General features: G+C 44.9%; 1 protein-coding gene across 3 annotated transcripts in view; it reads right to left on the reverse strand.

The window, feature by feature from the left end:
* The window catches only part of MYLK (myosin light chain kinase), a 741,434-nt gene that overhangs the window by 287,966 nt on the left and 431,834 nt on the right, over positions 1-21,634 (reverse strand). For all 3 annotated transcript variants that reach the window (XM_029605228.1, XM_029605226.1, XM_029605227.1), the window contains one exon: positions 20,876-21,013. In XM_029605228.1, the coding sequence (XP_029461088.1) occupies positions 20,876-21,013 (138 nt within the window). The remainder of the gene's footprint in view (positions 1-20,875; positions 21,014-21,634) is intronic.

Raw genomic sequence — 21,634 nt, forward strand, 5'->3', positions numbered from 1 at the left:
GGGACTGCTTGTTTTGTATTTTAGAGGGCTTTGGTTTCGCAGGATCAGGTGGAGCGGGACTGCTTGTTTTGTATTTTAGAGTGCTTTGGTTTCACAGGATCAGGTGGAGTGGGACTGCTTGTTTTGTATTTTAGAGTGCTTTGGTTTCACAGGATCAGGTGGAGCGGGACTGCTTGTTTTGTATTTTAGAGTGCTTTGGTTTCGCAGGATCAGGTGGAGCGGGACTGCTTGTTTTGTATTTTAGAGTGCTTTGGTTTCGCAGGATCAGGTGGAGGTGGGACTGCTTGTTTTGTATTTTAGAGTGCTTTGGTTTCGCAGGATCAGGTGGAGCGGGACTGCTTGTTTTGTATTTTAGAGTGCTTTGGTTTCGCAGGATCAGGTGGGGTGGGACTGCTTGTTTTGTATTTTAGAGTGCTTTGGTTTCGCAGGATCAGGTGGAGCGGGACTGCTTGGTTTGTATTTTAGAGTGCTTTGGTTTCGCAGGATCAGGTGGAGCGGGACTGCTTGTTTGTATATTTAGAGTGCTTTGGTTTCGCAGGATCAGGTGGAGCGGGACTGCTTGTTTGTATTTTAGAGTGCTTTGGTTTCGCAGGATCAGGTGGAGCGGGACTGCTTGTTTTGTATTTTAGAGGGCTTTGGTTTCACAGGATCAGGTGGAGTGGGACTGCTTGTTTTGTATTTTAGAGTGCTTTGGTTTCGCAGGATCAGGTGGAGTGGGACTGCTTGTTGTATATTTTAGAGTGCTTTGGTTTCGCAGGATCAGGTGGAGTGGGACTGCTTGTTTTGTATTTTAGAGGGCTTTGGTTTCACAGGATCAGGTGGAGTGGGACTGCTTGTTTTGTATTTTAGAGTGCTTTGGTTTCGCAGGATCAGGTGGAGTGGGACTGCTTGTTTTGTATTTTAGAGTGCTTTGGTTTCGCAGGATCAGGTGGAGTGGGACTGCTTGTTTTGTATTTTAGAGTGCTTTGGTTTCGCAGGATCAGGTGGAGCGGGACTGCTTGTTTTGTATTTTAGAGTGCTTTGGTTTCACAGGATCAGGTGGGGTGGGACTGCTTGTTTTGTATTTTAGAGTGCTTTGGTTTCACAGGATCAGGTGGAGCGGGACTGCTTGTTTTGTATTTTAGAGTGCTTTGGTTTCACAGGATCAGGTGGAGCGGGACTGCTTGTTTTGTATTTTAGAGTGCTTTGGTTTCACAGGATCAGGTGGGGTGGGACTGCTTGTTTTGTATTTTAGAGTGCTTTGGTTTCACAGGATCAGGTGGAGCGGGACTGCTTGTTTTGTATTTTAGAGTGCTTTGGTTTCACAGGATCAGGCGGAGCGGGACTGCTTGTTTTGTATTTTAGAGTGCTTTGGTTTCACAGGATCAGATGGAGCGGGACTGCTTGTTTTGTATTTTAGAGGGCTTTGGTTTCACAGGATCAGGTGGGGTGGGACTGCTTGTTTTGTATTTTAGAGTGCTTTGGTTTCACAGGATCAGGTGGGGTGGGACTGCTTGTTTTGTATTTTAGAGTGCTTTGGTTTCACAGGATCAGATGGAGCGGGACTGCTTGTTTTGTATTTTAGAGGGCTTTGGTTTCACAGGATCAGGTGGGGTGGGACTGCTTGTTTTGTATTTTAGAGGGCTTTGGTTTCGCAGGATCAGGTGGAGCGGGACTGCTTGTTTTGTATTTTAGAGTGCTTTGGTTTCGCAGGATCAGGTGGGGTGGGACTGCTTGTTTTGTATTTTAGAGTGCTTTGGTTTCACAGGATCAGGTGGAGTGGGACTGCTTGTTTTGTATTTTAGAGTGCTTTGGTTTCACAGGATCAGATGGAGCGGGACTGCTTGTTTTGTATTTTAGAGGGCTTTGGTTTCACAGGATCAGGTGGGGTGGGACTGCTTGTTTTGTATTTTAGAGTGCTTTGGTTTCACAGGATCAGGTGGGGCGGGACTGCTTGTTTTGTATTTTAGAGGGCTTTGGTTTCACAGGATCAGGTGGGGTGGGACTGCTTGTTTTGTATTTTAGAGTGCTTTGGTTTCGCAGGATCAGGTGGAGCGGGACTGCTTGTTTTGTATTTTAGAGTGCTTTGGTTTCGCAGGATCAGGTGGAGCGGGACTGCTTGTTTTGTATTTTAGAGTGCTTTGGTTTCGCAGGATCAGGTGGAGCGGGACTGCTTGTTTTGTATTTTAGAGTGCTTTGGTTTCGCAGGATCAGGTGGGGTGGGACTGCTTGTTTTGTATTTTAGAGTGCTTTGGTTTCGCAGGATCAGGTGGAGCGGGACTGCTTGGTTTGTATTTTAGAGTGCTTTGGTTTCGCAGGATTCAGGTGGAGTGGGACTGTTGTTTTGTATTTTAGAGTGCTTTGGTTTCGCAGGATCAGGTGGAGTGGGACTGCTTGTTTTGTATTTTAGAGTGCTTTGGTTTCACAGGATTTGACCTAAAGATGTTACAGCTGCTACATTCCAATCCCACAGCTGCAGTGACTACAAATGGGACCCCCCCCAGGGAATTCAAACTGCTACCATGGTACTAGACAGGGCTGCCTGCCTTCTCCACTTCTGTTCCTTGCTGCCCCTGTTCCTTCCAATACAGATAGAGGGGGGAATAAGCGGGGCTCGGTTTGGTGGCAAACATTTTAAATATAGCCGTAGTTTAGCTTGCAGACCCTAAGCGATCCCTTGACCACCTATTGGACGTCTACAAATTATAGGGGCATTTTTTCCAGACTCAATATAAATTATGAAAAGTCTGAGGCTCTACCCCTCCCCAATACGGTGAAGAATTTATGGGGAGGACATTTCCCATTTAAATGGGCTTCTGTGGTATTCACCTACTTGGGAATTAATTTACCACAAGATACCAGGGAATTATGCAGCCATAATGTTTCCTTGTAGCTTACTTTTTCTAAAACTAAATTACAACAGTGGCAGGCACTCCTCCTTTCTGTTACAGGACATATCGGTTTATTTAAGATGATTCTTTTCCCAAAGTGGCTGTACGTCTTTTAAGTTCTCCCAATTCGTCTTCTGAAGAAAGATATACGTCTTTGATAAATATCGTTCTAAATGTATCTGCAAAAATGCAAAACCAAGAGTTTCCTTAACATGCTTGGAAAAAAAAGGTGACATATGGTGAGTTGAGGCTGCCTGAGACTCGGCTAGACTCCTTAAAGACTGGCTTAATTTGCCCTCCCTTTTCCTGGATCTGGATGTGGATGTGGATCTGGCTTTTTTTTTTTTTTTCAGACACCTCATCTCTGCTTGGTTCTTAATGCAGAGGCTCCCCAGCTGCCCGCCCATATTAGCCATAGAATTTTGGTTGCTCCCTTTAAAGTTGAATTTTAAAAGCCCGACGCGGGCCAAAACTAGAAGATACATTAATATGTTGGGCCAGCGTGTGCTGAGTGGATTTTAAAAGCCGCCCGGATACGCGTGTATTTTCCGATGCGCCTGCAAAATTATTTTTTCCCAGAAAAGGGGTGGAGCATGGGCGTTCCTGGATTTCACAGTGAAACCAGCGTGTAAATACCTATGCGCGCACATGTGTGCGCCGGGGTCTCCTGCTGCGTAACTTTACTTCTGCCATGAATGGTGTGTAAATAATAAAATAGAGATATACAGATTGGCGGGGTTTTAAGGGGCGGGGCTAACAGTGGAGAAGGGAGGCTATTAAACTTGGGGAGTTTGGAAGTCCTATGCATTAACTGGCCAAACGGGGAAAAAAATTGGGAAAACGGCCAATGGCGTTGGCACGCGTGACTTTTAAAATCCCCCCACTTACGCAGTAGAGGCGGTATTTGCGTGCATCGTCGCCCCCTTAAAATTGCACGCACATGTGCGCACGCTCAGCCTTTTTTTTTTTTATAACATGCGTACATATTCGTGTGTGTGTTATAAAACAGCCGCGTCTCTGGGCACGAGCTGGCAAACACGTGCACATGGGCAGCTGTTTAAAAGTTACCGTCCCTAGGCACACTTGGCAATACATAGTGAAACTACTGGGTTATGCTGTGCCAGTAGTGCCTTTTCTCCCTATTCAAGATAAACCAGACTTCCAGCCGGGAGATCAGGTTAAGGTTTTCACATCTTGGGCTTTATTGGGCATTTCACAAGTCAGACATGTTCTCATGGAGAGTAACTCTGTGAAGTCCTTTCAGGAGTTACAGATCACACAGGGAGTACCCAATAAAGATTACTTTCCTTACTTGCAACTCAGCCATTCTGTTATTACATTACATAAGCGGGATCTTGCTACTGAGCCTATTTCTAAAAAGGATGACTTCTTTCAAATGGACTCAGAGGAAAGAGAATAGTTATGGACTTGCTGAAGGGGACCCCCTCTGCCCTTCACCCCTTATACCACTTGTTAGCAGAGCAGTGGCACAGAGATACTGATGTTGCCCCAACCCCAGAATCTTTGAAAAAAACCTTTTCCTAGAATTAGTGAGTTTACGGAATTTGTCCTGTTTAGGGAAATGCAATTTAAATTTTTGCACAGAGCCTGCATCTCACAATCTCGAGCGTATAAAACGGGGATTGCAGACACAGACACATGCTCTAAATGTACAACTGCAGAGGCCACACTAGCTCATGCTTTTTTGGTACTTTACATCCATACAAACTTGATGGCAGAGGATTTTTCAAAATCTAGGCAGGTTGGCTGGACAACGGATGCAACTTTTCTTGATTGCTGATTCAATGATCTTTCTCAATTATTAATATGAAGGGCAGGGCACAGGAGATTTATTCAGAAAGCATTTTTAATGGGGAAAAAAACTATCCTAGGCGCTTGGTGAGATTCTGACCCTCCCTCTTATTGGAGATGGCAGAATTTTTTGCATGATATTATGGAAATGGAGAACCTAGCCTGCGGTATCAATTTTTCACGCAGAAACCTGTTTCTAGATACTTGGGAACCTTGTATCCAAAGCCTCCCAGCAAGAGCTAGAAATGAGGTCTAATGATTTACTTTCCTACTCACTACTACAGTTTTCTTTGTGCCTATAACATATTCTAATCCCTACAATATCTAATGAGCCACCACTCTTGGAGGTTTAGGTGGGGAGGGGATAGAGTGGGATGGGAGGAACAGATGGAGGGAAGTATGCTCATGTGGGTCTTTATTAAGGAGACTGGGATTTTTTTTCTTTTCAAACAAGGCACATTACATAAAGAACAAATGTACTGGTGTATTTTTTGCAATGGAGAGTCTAATCCAGAAATAAAGGGGAGGCATGGGGGATAATCTTTTTTGTATTGCAGCTTATCATATCATATTTCTTATGCACTAGCAGAAAACTATATTCAGCCTGCTGTAGTGTTTTTCTGAATGTATACTTCCTGAAAATGTGTGGTTCCTATAATGTTTTCACCATTCTGAAATAAACAGTTTTCTTGTAAGAGGTAGATGAAGATGGTAGGGGCCTTTGAGGAATTTCGCCACTGTGGGATAGTGAGAGACTGGAAGACCTTCTAAGTGGTGGTGGTACATTGCAATAGTACTTAAATGCCCTCTGATGGAGTTAAGTCTTCAGACCTGATTTGGAGAGACTGAGTAGATACTAAAGCAGAATTGAAGTGAAGCAGCTGAATGGATCCTCTTGAGCAGTATACATAATGGAAAATCTTTTCCACATATAATTGCAGGGGCGTCTGATAGATGGTCTTCTTGCCACCAAAATCACTTATTTTACTTCCCTAAGGAAGGGTATCTCTTGTACTACTTTGCTTTCAATCCATGCCATGAATGCTAGAGATTGAAAGTTGTGATCAAGAAGTGACCCACTGTACCACATTACAAAACCTGGGAATACTTGAAGACATATTGGTGGAGCAATTGTTAGCCTTTGAAGCCATGGAATCCAAATCTGACATGGGTTGAAGCAGGCTATGAGAATTATTTCCCCTTTGACGTTTCTTAACTTGAAGATTCCTGATGTAATTATTTAATCTGTCTCTCTTTAGGATGTAATATGGACTGTTGGGTAAAAGGCTGATGGGGCATAAAGAGAAAAAGTACAGTACCACAACTCCTTTACATACAACCCAACCAGGGCCGGTGCTACCATTTTTGTTGCCCTGTGCAAAAAATTGCTGTACTGCCCCCACCCACCCATTCTATTTTTTTTTTCACACAAAATTTTTGTTGCTTTCCCCAGTAACCAACACACAATAGAAACTGTCAGTCTCATGCTCTGACCCAAGACCCTTTCACTGCTGAAATAAAGCCTTGCCCCCTCCAGCAATCCAAACTGTCAAGACTGACATCCCACCCCCTAAACCTATTTTACCACATCCACAGGTCCAAAATTTTTAAATTGTGCAAGAATGATCCCCAGGTGCTCCTTCCCCACCTATCAGTATATAAAGTTGGTGCCGGCTGGGCCCTGTAGCCAGCACCAGTTTGTTGTACAGAAAAACATGCATTGCTGCAATGCCACCTAGTAAACCTTGCAAAGAAAAAGACAGACACTTGGAACCCATATAGTATTAGGCCTATTGTAATGTGTGTTAGGTGTAGATTTGGTCCTTGGACAGCATTGAGTAAACTGAATGACAACAATCTAGTAAAATTCTCAAACCACAACAGTACTAACTGCAAGCACTCAAACAGGAACAACCCAATCTATGAAAATGCAAATATTATACCAGGCGCTAAAGCATCTCATATTAGGAAAGCAGACCAAACCAGTTTGCTCTAAATTCCTACATACTAGCAGAATACCTCACCTCGCTTACACATGCAGAACACAGATAGACCCTCACCAAATACAGAATAAAGAGACCATAAAATACAAATAGAAATTTATAGAAAGAAACTGAACTGTAAACTCCAACAAGCTAGACTCTGTACATTATGAAGCAATGGAAAAATAGAAACATCTCCAATCCTCAAAAATCAAACACTAAATCAAGAAATATAAATCAAACATAAACCATACTAATAAAAAGAATATTGCCGAACAGATGACAAATAGAATAAGATCTAATAATTAACAACTCATGTAATACATTTTAAAAATTTCCAAACAGCAATAAAATATTTCAAAATAACAGATACATCAAACACCCAATAATTAAAACAAGAAAGAAAAAGTCACCTGCTTCCCATAACTGAAAACATTTGATTTCCAGTCACCCTGAGCTTGTCGTGGATTAGTGGGGGTGGCACAAATTTTTCATATACCCCTCCCCACCCCCCACCCAAGGGAGGCACCATTGATACATGTGCCAAGCCGCACATTTTACTTTCAGAAATTAGCACCTACCCAAAGGTAGGCATTAATTTCTACCGGCGCCGGGGAAGTGCACAGAACAGCAGTAAAAACTGCTTTTCTGTGCACCCTCCGACTTAATATCATGGCGATATTAAGTCGGAGGCCCCAAAAGTTAAAAAAAGTTAAAAAAAAAAAATTTTTAAATGGGCCCGCGGGTTGAAAACCGGACGCTCGATTTTGCCGGTGTCCAGTTTCCGAACCCGTGGCTGTCAGCGGGTTTGAGAACCGACGCCGGCAAAATTGAGCGGCGGCTGTCAAACTCGCTGACAGCCGCCGCTCCTGTCAAAAAAGAGGCGCTAGGGACAAGCTAGTGTCCCTAGCGCCTCTTTTTACCGCGGGCCCTAATTTAAATAAATTAAGTTACTGAATCGCACGCACAGGAGAGTGGCCTATGGGTGTGCCGGGAGCCGCTTTCCCGCGTGGTTTACTGTATCGGCCCGTTAGCCTGAAACATAAATCTGCAGTGTATAAATGTCCTGCTCCACTCTCTTTTCTTTTCTTGACCTGCAGTTTCCTCTTGCTCTTTTAGGCTTCCAGCTCGGTGAGAACCAGGACTGGGATCTGACATCAAGAGCCTTTATTTGTAACTGTCCAAGCTTCCCTCCCCACCTTTATTTTATATCTGTGCCAACTCATCTAGCCCAGCTACTTCGTTGCCAGCGCTTAGCCGGGGACCACAAACTTTGGCTTTCTCCGAGACCCTGCAGTCAGGAGCCCTAAATCCAGCCACTAGGTGCTGCAGTTGCGTAATGACTGAGATTCCCTCCCTTGACCCCTCCAAGGATTGTGAATGTTGCCTCTGCAGCATCCACAGCACTGATTGGCCTAGGGAGCAAAGTCTTGGCTTGATTGTCAAAACCAGGACCTCAGTATGACCCTGAACCACTGGGTCAGCCCATTCCACTCTCTTTTCAGTTGATGTGCACTGTTGCTGTGAAAAACAATATGATTTGGGGGCCAACACTTTTGACTACATGGGCGTGTAGCTGCCGAGTCTTGAAAAATAGAAATTAACTTAGAATTTCTGAAGCAGACTTAGCTATGGCAGGCACCCAGGCCCAAATTTACCGTTCTGAGCTTTGCTGATGATTTTTAGCTTGAATTGGAAACACCAATCTCTCCATGTTACAAAATGTGTTGTACGCATGCCAATGGGATATTGAAAGAATCTTCTTAGAATGCCTTTGAAACTGGTTTGAAACTGGTTTTGTGTGTATTTCTGGGGAAAGTGAAGACTGCGCCTGGCCTGAGATTGTCTGGTTTTTTCCATGCACCGTAAAAAGCCTCTTCTCATGATATTTTTGGTGTCCCAGGAGAATGTTGAGTTTGAGCCCAAACCATAAAAAGTTAATTTACGAGCCCAAGTAAGTGCCTGCACAGTGCTATTGTATATTTGCAGTTATAAACCTAATGCTGCGCTTTAGATGAGACTTGTATTCATAAATTTTACTTGCCTGCAGTACTAGCTACGTAGAACTGCTAGGATATATCTTGCTACTATAAACAAAGAAAACAGAAAAGATGTGCCTGCTGTTTCCTGCTTCTTAATGAACAATTCTGCTCACAGGAAAAGCCTCAGCTCCTCTGCTAGTTGCTCATGGACCTGGAAACTCTCACTTATTTTATTTATTTATTTGTTTGTTAGTTAACAATTTTTATACCCCTATTCAGTCGAGCTGTCATAGCGGTTTACATCTTATTTAAAAGATTACAAAGCACAAACATAAATACAGCCTAACTTAAAAACAAAATAGCATAAAACACAGCAAATTGATATTATTTTGCCTTTTCCCGAGAATGACCTCAAAGCGGATTGCTTACCCAAGAGATGAGGGAAGTGGGGAGGAAATCCACTCAGAATCATTGCAATAGATGTGACAGTGTTAGAAATCTCCCACACATGGTTTATGGGGGCGGGCGCCACCGTCCAGGTACGTGAAAAGGAACAAGAAGAGCTCTTGTTCCTGGCATCGGCACCTGCAGGGCAATTTCTGGCTCCGTTGAATGTGCTGGGAAACGCTTAGCAACTCTGCTTCCTCTTGTAACTTTATTTTCCTATCCTCCTCCTCCTCCTCCCCCTCCCCACCTCTTTAGCATTCTTTCCTCCTCTCCCTTATTTCACCTGGGTCTGCTTATAAGGTACCTCTTCCTCCCTCCCTTGCCCCAGGGCCACAGCTTCTTGCCCCTCCCCTGTGGCCCCTCCCCTGCCTACTGCTCCTCCCAAATCATTTTCTGCAAATGTTCTGTTCTCACCTTCCTTTCCTTAATCTCTCTCCCTCCACCCCTTCCCTCTCTGTGTTCCCTCTCCTCCCCTTTCCCTTTCAGCTCTCACTCCATCTCCCTGCTCTCTCCCCCTTCCATTCTTTCTGCTTCTTCCTCTTGCATTTTTCTTACTTACTCTATCCTACCTTCCCATCCCCTCTTTTTTCTTCCTTTTCCTATTTCTACGCTCACTCCTCCCTTCTCATCTTTACTTTCTCTCTCTCCTTCTGTACTGCGTAAATAACTCTGCACCTCTTTAATCTTTCTCCTTCGGTACTGTGTAGTTAACCCCACCAAAGCACTAGCAGTGCATGAACGACCAGGAAAGTAGATAAGATGCATTTCTCTTGTCCGAACTGCTGCTTCCACCTCCTCTCATGGCCTGTTGGTCCCAGGCACTAACCTGAGAACCAAATGTGCATAGAAGGATGCTGGAGCAGCAGTGGGAGAGAGAGAGAGAGAGAAGTATTTTCTTCCTGCCTGCCCTCTCTGTACCATCATGCTGGAGGGCATGTAAGGGAAAAATAAAGAGTTAGACCTGGTCTTGAACTGGAGGGCTTCTCTGCTCTGCCTGTGAGCCACAGGGTGGGCCTGGTTATTTGCAGCCAAGTAAGTTAAGGCAGCTTGCATACCTGCTTTCAGCCAGCCCTGCAAACCCATCCCTGAGAACTTAGATTGGTCTTCACGGGGTTCCATAAGGGATCACTGGGCTGTTGACTTTGGCTGTGTGGATCCTGGATGAGGAAGATCCGTAACCCTGAGTATCTGTGTTTCATATCATGTGGCTAGCAATCAGACAGGACAGGAGCAGCACTGGCTGGACAGTGTAAAGCGGCTGGAGATCTGAACCTGGAGATCACAAAAACGCCCATCTCATTGGTCACATTTTTTCAAATGCCATTTTTGTTCATGGCTTTAAGTCCTCCTTCTACCTACTTGACTAAGCTACAGGTTTGTGAGAAGGTCTTATGTTTTTCCATACTCACCATCCATTACAATCTCAACTTTTGTAAAGTAACTGGGCTTGTTTGGAAACTGCTCTGTGAGGTACCAACACTTTTTTTCCTTGGACAAGCAGGAACAAAGTCAGCCATTCAAGCGGCGACCACCCCATGCAGCACAACGCCGAATGTGCATTCTCAAAGGTCAGAATGACTTGAAGTCTTCCTGATCATGCATTGGTATTCCCGCACAGCCACCACTATGCAAATCTGCTTGGTCCATCTTCTGAAGTGAAAGGACACTATTTTACTCTCTTTGTCAGCTGCCTGCTATATTTTTCAAATGTTGATGTCATTTATTTCTTTCTTCACTGTTTTTCTTTTCTTTTTAGTTCTTTTGTTGCATATCCTTAGTCAAAAAAAAGAGATGAGCTTAGTCTTTTGTTAGAGTGGCTGTTTCAGAGAAAAGTCCGCCAACACATTGTCCACTCCTGGCAAGTAGGTGGCCCTAGGGTACATGGAGTGAGAAAGGGCCTCCGCCCAGATCTGTGCTGCTTCCTGACACAGGAGATAGGAGCTCGTTCCGCCTTGCTTGTTGATGTACCACATGGCCACCTGATTGTCAGTCTGAATCAGGATGACCTGACTGGAGAGATGATCCTGAAAAACTCAGAGCATATCGGATTGCACGAAGCTCCAGGAAATTGATTTGGTATTTGGCTTCCTCTGGAGACCACATGCCGTGATTTTGCAAGTTTGCAACATGTGCACCCCAGGCGAAGTTGGAGGCATCTGTTGTCAAGGTCATTTGAGGTTCTGGAGCCTGAAATGGAAGGCCTCGCAGAAGATTGGATTGGTTTATCCACCAAGCCAGCGATATGCAGAACTGGTTCGTGATGTGGATAATGGAGGACACTGGCTGAGAAGACTGAGTCCACTGCATTCTTAGAGTCCACTGGAGTACTCTCATGGCAAGGCGAGCCATGGGAGTGACTTGCACCGTGGAAGCCATATGACCTAGTAACATTAGAAAGTGATGTGCAGTCGAGTGGTGTTGAGACTGCAGATGATGGGCCAGAGAGGCTAGGGTGAAAGCCCGGTCTTGAGGTAGGAAGGCCTTCACCTGTAGAGTGTCCAAGTCTGCCCCTCTGAAGGATAGGGTCTGAGAAGGAACTAGCCTGGATTTTGGATAGTTGATGAGAAACCCTAGGGAGATCAGGGTATGCAAAGTGAGACGTAGGGACGTCATTGCAGTTTGCTGAGTAGGAGTCCTGATCCGCCAATCGTCGAGATAGGGGGTAGATGTGGACACTTTGACTCCTTAGGTAGGCAGCTACCACTACGAGGCACTTGGTGAAGACTCGTGGGGCAGATGCTAGGCCGAATGGTAACACTCGATATTGAAAGTGTTTTGGGCCTACTAGGAAGCGCAGGAACCTGCGATGTGACGGAGTGATTGAAATGTGCATGTAGGCGTCCTGAAGGTCTACAGAGCAGAGCCAGTCTCTTCTTTGAAGAAGAGGAAGTAGAGAACCCAAGGTCACCATCTTGAACTTTTCTCTTTGTAGGTATTTGTTTAAGGTGCGAAGGTCTAGTATTGGGCGAAGCCCACCTGACTTTTTTGGTATCAGGAAATACCTGGAATAGAATCCCTGCCCCTGTTCGGAGAGGGGTACCGGTTCTATAGCATGGGACTGGAGGAGGAGGGAGACCTCCTGCTCCAGAAAAGGTGAGAGGTCGGATTTTCCCAAAGTCAGCTGAGGTGGGGAGTCTGGTGGTATGGAGAGAAAGTTAAGATGGTAACCATGAGTTATTATGGTCAGTACCCACTGGTCTGTGGTGATTGAGTGCCACAGAGTGGAGAAGTGGGACAACCGGCCTCTGACCAGAATCGTTTGAAGTGGAGGCTGGGGACTGCTCTCTAGGGACGAGTCAAAAGCCAGAGGCTGGACCTGGTTGAGGGGCTGGCTGTAATTTTGGAACTCTAGGCTGTCTGGACTGTCCTTTCTGATAAGGCTTAGAAGACCGACCTCTAGACGCTGGGGGATAGTATCTTCTTTGCCGGTAGAGTGGTCTTTTAGAATCTCTCTGAGTCTCCTGGTGGTCTTTGAGTTGAGCTACTGCTTCTTGGATCTTTTCACCGAAAAGATTATCCCCTGCACAAGGTAAATCCGCCAATCTGTCCTGTACCTCTGGTCTGAGGTCGGAAGATTTCAGCCAGGCCCATCTTCTTGCACTGATGCCAGCCGCTGACACTCTGGAGGCAGTGTCGAAGCTGTCATATGCTGATCTTACTTCATGCTTAGCAGCATCTAGACCTTTCTGTGTCAGGGCATGAAGTTGGTCTTGGAATTGCAGAGGTAAAGCTTCAGCAAATTCCTGGATCTTTGTGAACAAGGCCCTGTTATATTGGGTCATGTACAGTTGGTAGGATGCAATGCGAGAGATGAGCATTGATCCATGGAATACTCATCTTCCAAACGCATCCAGAAATTTCTGTTCTTTTCCTGGGGGAATGGAAGAGTGGGGCTTGGAGCGTCGAGCCTTTTTCTGGGCTGACTCCACAACCACTGAGTGATGATCCAATTGAGTTTTTTGAAAGCCAGAGGCTGACTGGCCTAGGTAGGTGGCATCTGCTTTTCGGTTAACAGGTGCCACAGAACCAGGATGCTCCCAATTCCTTTTCAGTAAGTCCAAAAGGATGTCATGAATAGGTATGGACTTGATTTCCTTAGGAGCATCGAGGAATTGTAGAAGCTGAAGCATCTGATGTCTAGAGTCCTCTTCAGTCTGAAGCTGGAATGGAACCGTTTCAGACATCTCCTTCACAAAATTGATAAAGGATAGGTCTTCTGGAGGGGAACCCTTCTTTTCATCAGGAGGAGAGGGCTGTGAAAGCAGATCATCAGAATCCTGAGACAAATCGTCGGTCCAGGGATTATAAGGATCATCACCGGCTCCCCCATGTTCTTCAGAAGGGAGGAACAGTGTTATTCCAGAAGGCCCCGGCTTAGGCATCGATGGGTTCGGAATAGGTATGAAAGGCATCGATGGAGGCACCAAAGATCTCGACGGCATCGAGGGCGGCATCGATGGAAGCACTGATGGAATTGGTGACATCGATGGATGTGTTGGTGGCAGCACTCCTGAGGGTGGAATGGAGAACAGTGTTTCTTCTTCTCCTTCCGATGTCAAAGGTATCGGTGAGGAAGGAATCGGGCCCATCGGTTCCCTTGGATCCACCGGTGGAAGGGCACCGATTAATTTGTTCATTCTCACTAACAGCAGTGCTAACGCTGTGGGTATCGGATTGGTGACCGGCAGAGGTACCGGCACCGGTATCGATGGAGATTGGAATCCCTGGAGTGCTTTAGCGATGGCCTTTTGGCTCATCTGATCCAATTCCTCACGGAAGCTTGGGGCATGGATACCCGGTTCCAGAGTAAGAGGCAGCACTGGCGTAGCCGAAGGGTCCACTGGTGAAGGTGGAATCACGGATTCTGGCACCTATCCAAGTGGGGAACGCCTCGGTGACCCAGAAACAGAAGAGGATGAGGCCTTTTCTGTACGGGATTTCTCTGTCAGTGGCTCAGACGACGTCGGTGCCGAGGGCTTGCCTGTATTGGTGGCCTGAGCCTTACGATGGCAGTGTCGATGTTTCTCTCGATGTGCACCTCGGTTTTTTCTCGAAGGAGGACTAGAAGGGATCGACACTCTCGGAGTCGTCGAAGCCGGTCGGATAGCAGCTGTTTCCCGGTGCTGGCATGATGTCAATGATACTGGTTCAATCCCATCTTTTCAAACCGAGCCTTGCGACCTTTAGGTGTCATTTGGGCACATTTGGTGCAAGTAAGGACATCATGGTCGGACCCCAAACACATCACGTAGACCAGTGGTTCTCAACCTTTTTTCTGTCGGGACACACCTGACAGATGGTTCTCACATGCGTGACACACTGACCCATGATCGTCACGGGGCTAGATGTAAAAGTACAGTTTGCATCCACGGGAACCCCCCTGACCCACAATAATGGATGTAAAGCAGAATTATGACATTCCCCATACAACTCACCCTACAAAAAAGATATTCTGGTTCTGGTGTCATCTCAGTAACAGCAACTCAAACTCCTTCTACTTCCAGGCTCAATAGCCCTACTTATGAAAAGACAGCAGTTTACCACCAATGCATGTCCTCTTGAGAAAACACAACAAATAAGACTGATAAAACTCTTACATGCTAGTAAAATATCTCATCTCGGTAACAGACACAGAACCGACCTAACATACTCCCAGGATCTGTAGTAATGCACATAAACTAATCCGCACACAGTTACACCTGTATTATGGAATACACTCAAACAGGAGCAACCCTATCTATGAAAAGGCAACACTACAAATATTACATCAGACCCTAAACACCAATACACCTCTTATTAGGAAAACAGAACTAACAAGCAGCTATAGATCCCCAAACAGAAATAATTGTAAAACTATACTAATAAGCAGAATAAATGTTTCTAAACAGCTATGAACAGAATAACATCCAACAATTAAAAACTCATAAAAACTATTAAAAATTCTCCAAACACCAATAAAATATTTCAAAAAAAGCAGACACATCACATAATATTAAATAATTAAAATGGCAGTCAATCAAGAAAAATAAACTTAAAAAGCCACCTTTACTTACCCCCTCTAGCAACTCTCCTACTCCTCTTCCATGCAGGCCGTAGCACACAGCAGAAGCAGCAGTAGAGGCTAAGCTCTATACTCATGGACCTCTTCCTTAGTGCCCATGTCTCTCACACACACACCATACCAGTCATGCCCCCATGACCAGTTTCTGTCTCTCACACACCAATCATCTCCCAAACAGTCTTTGAAACACCCACCAGTCACCTTCCTGAACAGTTTCTCTCATGCCATACACACACACAGGCTTCCCACTCCCGTGTTCTACTTACATATACGGGCTTCTCACTCTCATAATCACTTTCTCTGTCTCACACACACTCACCAGTCTCTCACTCCCTTGCTTGTTCTCTCCACATGCACAGGCTTCTCATTCCCATAATCACTTTCTTTGTCTCACACACACACACACATACAAACACACACCAGTCACCTGATCTCTCTCATGCATACACACACAGGCTTCCCACTCCCATGTTCTTTCAGATATACAGGCTTCTCACTCCCATGCTGTGTCTCACACACACCCAGGTTTCTCACGCCCATGCTCACTCTTCACATGCACAGGCTTCTCATTCCCATAATCGCTTTCTTTCTCACACACACACACCAGTCACCTGATCTCTCTCATGCATACACACACAGGCTTCCCACTTCCATGTTCTGTCTTACATATACAGGCTTCTCCCTCACATGCTGTGTCTCACACACACACCCAGGTTTCTCACTCCCATGCTCACTCTCTTCACATGCACAGGCTTCTCATTCCCATAATCACTTTCTCTCTGTTACACACACACACTCACACACACACACCAGTCTCTCTCTCTCATTTCCATGCTCGCTCTCCACTGCACAGGCTTCTCATTCCCTGAATCACATTCTTTCTCTCATATTCACACACACCAGTCTCTCTCTCATGCATGCACACACAGGCTTCTCACTCCCATGCTTTCTTTCACACACACACACCGCCCCCCCCCACCCCACCAGGCTTCTTACGCCCATGCTTTCTCACATACCCAGATTTCTCACTTCAATGCTTTTTCTCTCTCTCACACACACACATCAGTCACCTCCCTGACTAATGTCTCACACTTTCACATACACATCAGTCATCTCCTTGAGCAGTCACTTTCATTGTCTCTCACATATACACATACATCAGCTCTCTGACTAGTTTCTCTCACTCACACACACATGCTCTCGATCAAATACATTCTCTCACTTACACACAGGCTCTCAATCACACGCAGGCTGGCTGCTTCTCTCTCTCACTCACTTCCTCTTCCTCGCCCCTCCCCGAGCACAAATGGTAGCTGCCGCAGCCTCCTCCAGCCCCCACAGGCCAAGAAAGAAGAATCCCATCGACCGCGGGAGGCTCCTGCTGCTGTCTCCTTTCCCGATTACCGGCTGCTTCGATTGCTCGGGGGCCGATGCTGCTGTCGCCGCTGATATTTTTTCATGCGGCACGGCTCTTTCTTCTTCCCGCGCACCGCGTATCACTTCCTGTTCCGGGTCACGGAGGGGGGGGGGCAGGCACGGGAAGAAGAAAAGGGCAGCCACGGATGCCACAGCTTTTTTTTTTTTTTTTGCACCGCTGCCGTTCCGCTGGGCTTGAACGTGCTGATAGCCCGGCGGCAACGGCAGCAGGGAAGAAAGAGCAGCGGGAGAGTCCGGGAACACGCGACACCCCTGCCGGTGCTTGGCGACACACTGGGGTGTCGCGACACACCGGTTGAGAACCGCTGACGTAGACCATGTGAGGGTCCATGTTGGACATCGTTCGAGCGCAGTCAGGGCACCGACGGAAACCCGACGCCATGGCCTCGACAAAATTTAGTCACGGTGCGGTCGAGGGCCGGTAGGCCACGAGCAAAGAACTCAATGGGAATCGACCGCGAACAGGCAAAAATCGTACCGTTTGACTGCGGAGCAAAAGTATCAATACGGGGACCCCTGTGGGGTAGAATATTTCAAAATTTTTTAATAAACTTCCATGAGGAAAAATTCCTGTCAGGAATCTCTGAAGAGCTCCTTAACCCGCGTGGCTACTACTGCATGGAAAAAAGAAGACTGAAGGGGGACCCCTGCTGGTTGCTATGCTGGGCATGCCCAGTAGGTGCCAATCAAAGTTCTAGAAACTTTGACAAAAGGTTTTCTGTGATTGGGCTCCATCCTGATGATGTCACCCATACGTGAGGACTACCATCCTGCTTGTCCTGTGAGAAGTATTGATTGTTGGAGATTTTTATCGCAAATAGGATACAGAGTCACATGAAGACCTGTGTTATGAGCTTCAAAAATATGAATTTTCTTGAAATAGGGAAGTACCTGGAGGTAGAACTAGAAGACTGGGAGAAAATGAGAGAGGTGAAAACAGTGAGCCAAACTAAAAAGAGCAATTACAAAGGCAACTAATATATATGTTAGAAAAGTAAACAAAAGCAAGAGAAACAAGAAACCTATCTGGTTCTCAAAGGAGGTGACTGATAAAGTAAAAGCAAAAAGAACAGCGTTCAAGAAATATAAAAGATCCCAAAGGGAGGAACACAAGGAAGAATATCTGGTGAAATTGAGGGAGACGAAGAAAGTTATTAAGAAAGTGAAAAATCAGGTGGAAGAAAGGATTGCCAAAGAAGTAAAGAGAGGTGACAAAACATTTTTCAGATACATCAGAGAAAGAAGAAAGGTTCAAAGATTTATAGTGAAATTGAAAGAAGAAAAAGATCAATGTATAGAGAGAGTTGAAGAAAAAGCGTAAATATTAAACAAATACTTTAGTTCAGTGTTCACTAAAGAAGACCCTGGAGACGGACCATCGCTAGTTAACAAAACATTGGAGGGGGTGTAGTAGCCAAAACTCCGTTTACAGAAGAGAATGTATGGGAAGAACTAGGAAAACTGAAAGTGGTCAAAGCCAAGGGGCCTGATGAGGTTCACTGCAGATGTGCTGGCGGGTACGCTGCATGACCTGTTCAATAAACAGGAATGGTGATGATTGATTGGAGAAGAGTGGTGGTGGTCCTGCTTCACAAGAGTGGGAGCAGAGAGGTGGCTGGAAACTACAGGGAGGTTAGCATCACCTCGGTGGTGGGAAAAGTAATGGAGACTCTGCTGAAGGAAAGGATAGTGAACTATCTACAGTCAGGAGGATTGCTGGACCCGAGGCAGCATGGATTCGCCAGGGGAAGGTCTTGTCAGACAAATCTGATTGATTTTTTTGATTGGGTGACTAATGAATTGGATTGAGGAGGAGCACTTGATATGATTTACTTGGATTTCAGCAAAGCTTCTGATACATTCCTACATAGGAGGCTTTTGAATAAAATGAGAAGTTTGGGAGTGGGCACCAAAGTGGTGGCATGGATTACAAACTGGTTGACGGATAGAAGACAGCGTGTAATGGTAAATGGAACCTACTCTGAAGAGAGAACAGTGTTAAGCAGAGTGCCTCAAGTATCGGTGTTGGGATTGGTCCTGTTCAACATCTTTGTGAGCGACATTGTGGAAGGGATAGAAGGTAAAGTTTGTCTATTTGCGGATGATACTAAGATATGCAACAGAGTGGACATGCCAGGAGTAGAGAGAATGAGACGTGATTTAAGGAAGCTTGATGGTGGTTGAAGATATGGCAGCTGAGATTCAATGCCAAGAAGTGCAGAGTCATGCATTTGGGGTGTGGTAATCCAAAAGAGCTGTATGTGTTGGGGGGGTGAAGGGCTGTTGAACATGGTGCAAGAAAGGGACCTTGGGGTGATAAGTGTCTAGCGATCTGAAGACGGCGAAGCAATGTGACAAAGTGATAGCTAAACCCAGAAGAATGCTGGTCTGCATAGAGACAGGAATAAACAGTAAGAAAAAGGAGGTGATAATCCCCTTGTACAGGTTCTTGGTGAGGCCTCACCTTGATTATTGTGTTCAGTTCTGGAGACCGTATCTCAAAAGGAAGAGAGACAGGATGGAGGCGGTCCAGAGAAGGGCGACAAAAATGGTGGGGGGTCTCCATCAAATGACTTAGGAAGAGAGATTAAGGGCCTAAATATGTATACCTTAGAGGAGAAGAGGTGCAGGGGAGATATAATCCAGACCTTCAGATACCTGATGGGTTTTAATGATGCACAATCGACAAACCTTTTACACTGGAAAGAAAGCAGTAGAACTAGGGGTCAAGTAATGAAACTCCAGGTGGATGACTCAGAACCAACATCAGGAAATATTTCTTCATGAAGAGGGTAGTGGATGCCTGGAATGCCCTTCTGGAGGAGGTGGTGAAGACAAAAATGGTGAAAGATTTCAAATAGTGTTGGGATAAACACTGTGGATCCCTAAAGGCTAGAGTACAGAAATGAGGAAAAGAGCCCATAGGGGTAACTTGCTGGTGTGGCAGTTACTACCCTTAACCAACAAGCCTTCATACTGTTGATGCAATTCATTATTGCTCTCTACTTTAATGGCAGGGGGAAAAGGGGAATTAGTTTTGGACAGCAACCAACAATGATATGAATTTTACAGTCTGGGAAAACAAATAAGCATTAGGGTAGCTTACTGATGCGGCATTACTATCCTTAACCAATAAGCCTTATACTTGCGATGTAACTCCAACATTGCTCTCTGCTTCAACAGCAAGAGATAATGGGGAATTGGACTCAGACAGCAACAAATAAGGGCCCTGACTTTAATGGTTTGGGAAACTAAGTATGGGGGTAACTTGTACGGCATGGCAGTTGCCATCCCCTGGTGATACCATTATGAGGAAGACCTGTATGGCACGGTTGGTGCTACTATAAGCTTGCTGGGCAGACTGGATGGACCATTTGGTCCTTTTCTGCTGTCATTTCTATGTTTCTATGTAAATTTCTTCACTGACCTGATGAAGACAAGATAATTCTCATAAGCTTGTCACAGACCAATTTCATCTACAACTTAATTGACCCTTAATTCTACCTATCCAAGTGAACCTAAGAATGGCTATACTGGGTCAGACAAAAGTCCATCAAGCCCAGAATATTGTTTCCAAAAGTGGCCAATCCAGGTCACAAGTGTCTGGCAGGATCCATGCTGCTTATGCCCAGAGATAAGCAATGGCTTTCCTCAAGTTTACTTGGTTAATAATAGTATATAGACTTTTCCTCCAAGAATTTCACTCATCTCTGTCTGCCTTTACTACATCCTCTGGAATGAGCTTAATTATTCCTTGAGTGAAAAAAAACTATTTTTTCTGATTTGTTTTAAATGTACTACTTACTTCCCCTAGTCATTTTATTTTTTTTTTTAAGAGTAAACAACCAATTTACATTTACGTGTTCCATTCCACTCATGATTTTATAGACCCTTTATTACTGTATATCTTCCCCTTCAGGTCTTCTCCAAGCTGAACAGTCCTAACTAACAAGCCTTTCCTCATAGGGGAGCTGCTCTATCTCCTTTATCATTTTGTCATCTTCCTCTGTATCTTTTGTAGTTCAGCTATATCTTTTTTGGGATGCGGCGGCTAGAATGGCACATAGTACTCTACATAAGACTCTGTCCTCAAAAGCTCATGCTTTATTAAATTAGTCTATGAGATGTCACTCAACTCCTGCCTTTTTTGTTCTTTACTTCTTTGGATATAAGTACTATATTGTAGATATTGTAATCTGTTTTGAAGCACTGAAAAAAGTCTGAAAAGCGGAATATAAAAATCTAAAATAAAATAAATAAGTAAAAGTTAAAGATATGACATACCTGATATTTCAACTGTCATTACAACCTGGCTTCCATCCATAACCTTCTGATCAGTCAAGCCTTTACGGAAGACTGGTGGGAAAGTCTTACTAGGCTGTACAGGTTTGGCACATTCTGCTTTTTTGGCACTCTTCTTTTCTGTGGAATTAAAGATCATTATGACAGTGGGAAAAAAAATAAACACTGCAAACTAGTGTTTTGTTTTGTTTTCTTACAAGAAAACAATTTCAAGAATTCAAGTGCCCAGATGTCCAGCTTTACTCAAGATAAATAGCCATGAGGGGGCAATATTCAGTTGCTCAGCTATTTAGCCAAATAAACATATATCTATCCAGCTAACTTAAGGACACGCCAGCAGTATGATCAGAATTAGCCACATAAGTTAACCAGCTAACTCCTAATATCAGAGTTAGCCAGTTAACTTATGTGGCTAATGTCACTCCTCCCTGGAACACCCCAGCTTATCTGGCTAAATTCTAGCTGGATAACTAGGCTAGACTTTAGCCGGATAAGTCTACAAATCTGCCAGTTTTGCCATTTAGACTGATAATGTTTCAGTTATCCGTCTAAATGGCTTTTGAATATTGACCTCAAGGTATTCCAGGAACAGGCTGGAATAGACAGTTGTTACTCCCAGAAGTTTCTATAATGGAGCCACGCATTAGGTCCTTTCTCAAGATGGCTGTACTGCTGCCAGAGGAGATCGAAGACAAAGGAAGGGTACAGTCACAGGCCTATGGCCAGGAATAGTGATATAGT

Source organism: Rhinatrema bivittatum, chromosome 6, assembly GCF_901001135.1.
Source record: "Rhinatrema bivittatum chromosome 6, aRhiBiv1.1, whole genome shotgun sequence".
NCBI lineage: Eukaryota > Metazoa > Chordata > Amphibia > Gymnophiona > Rhinatrematidae > Rhinatrema > Rhinatrema bivittatum.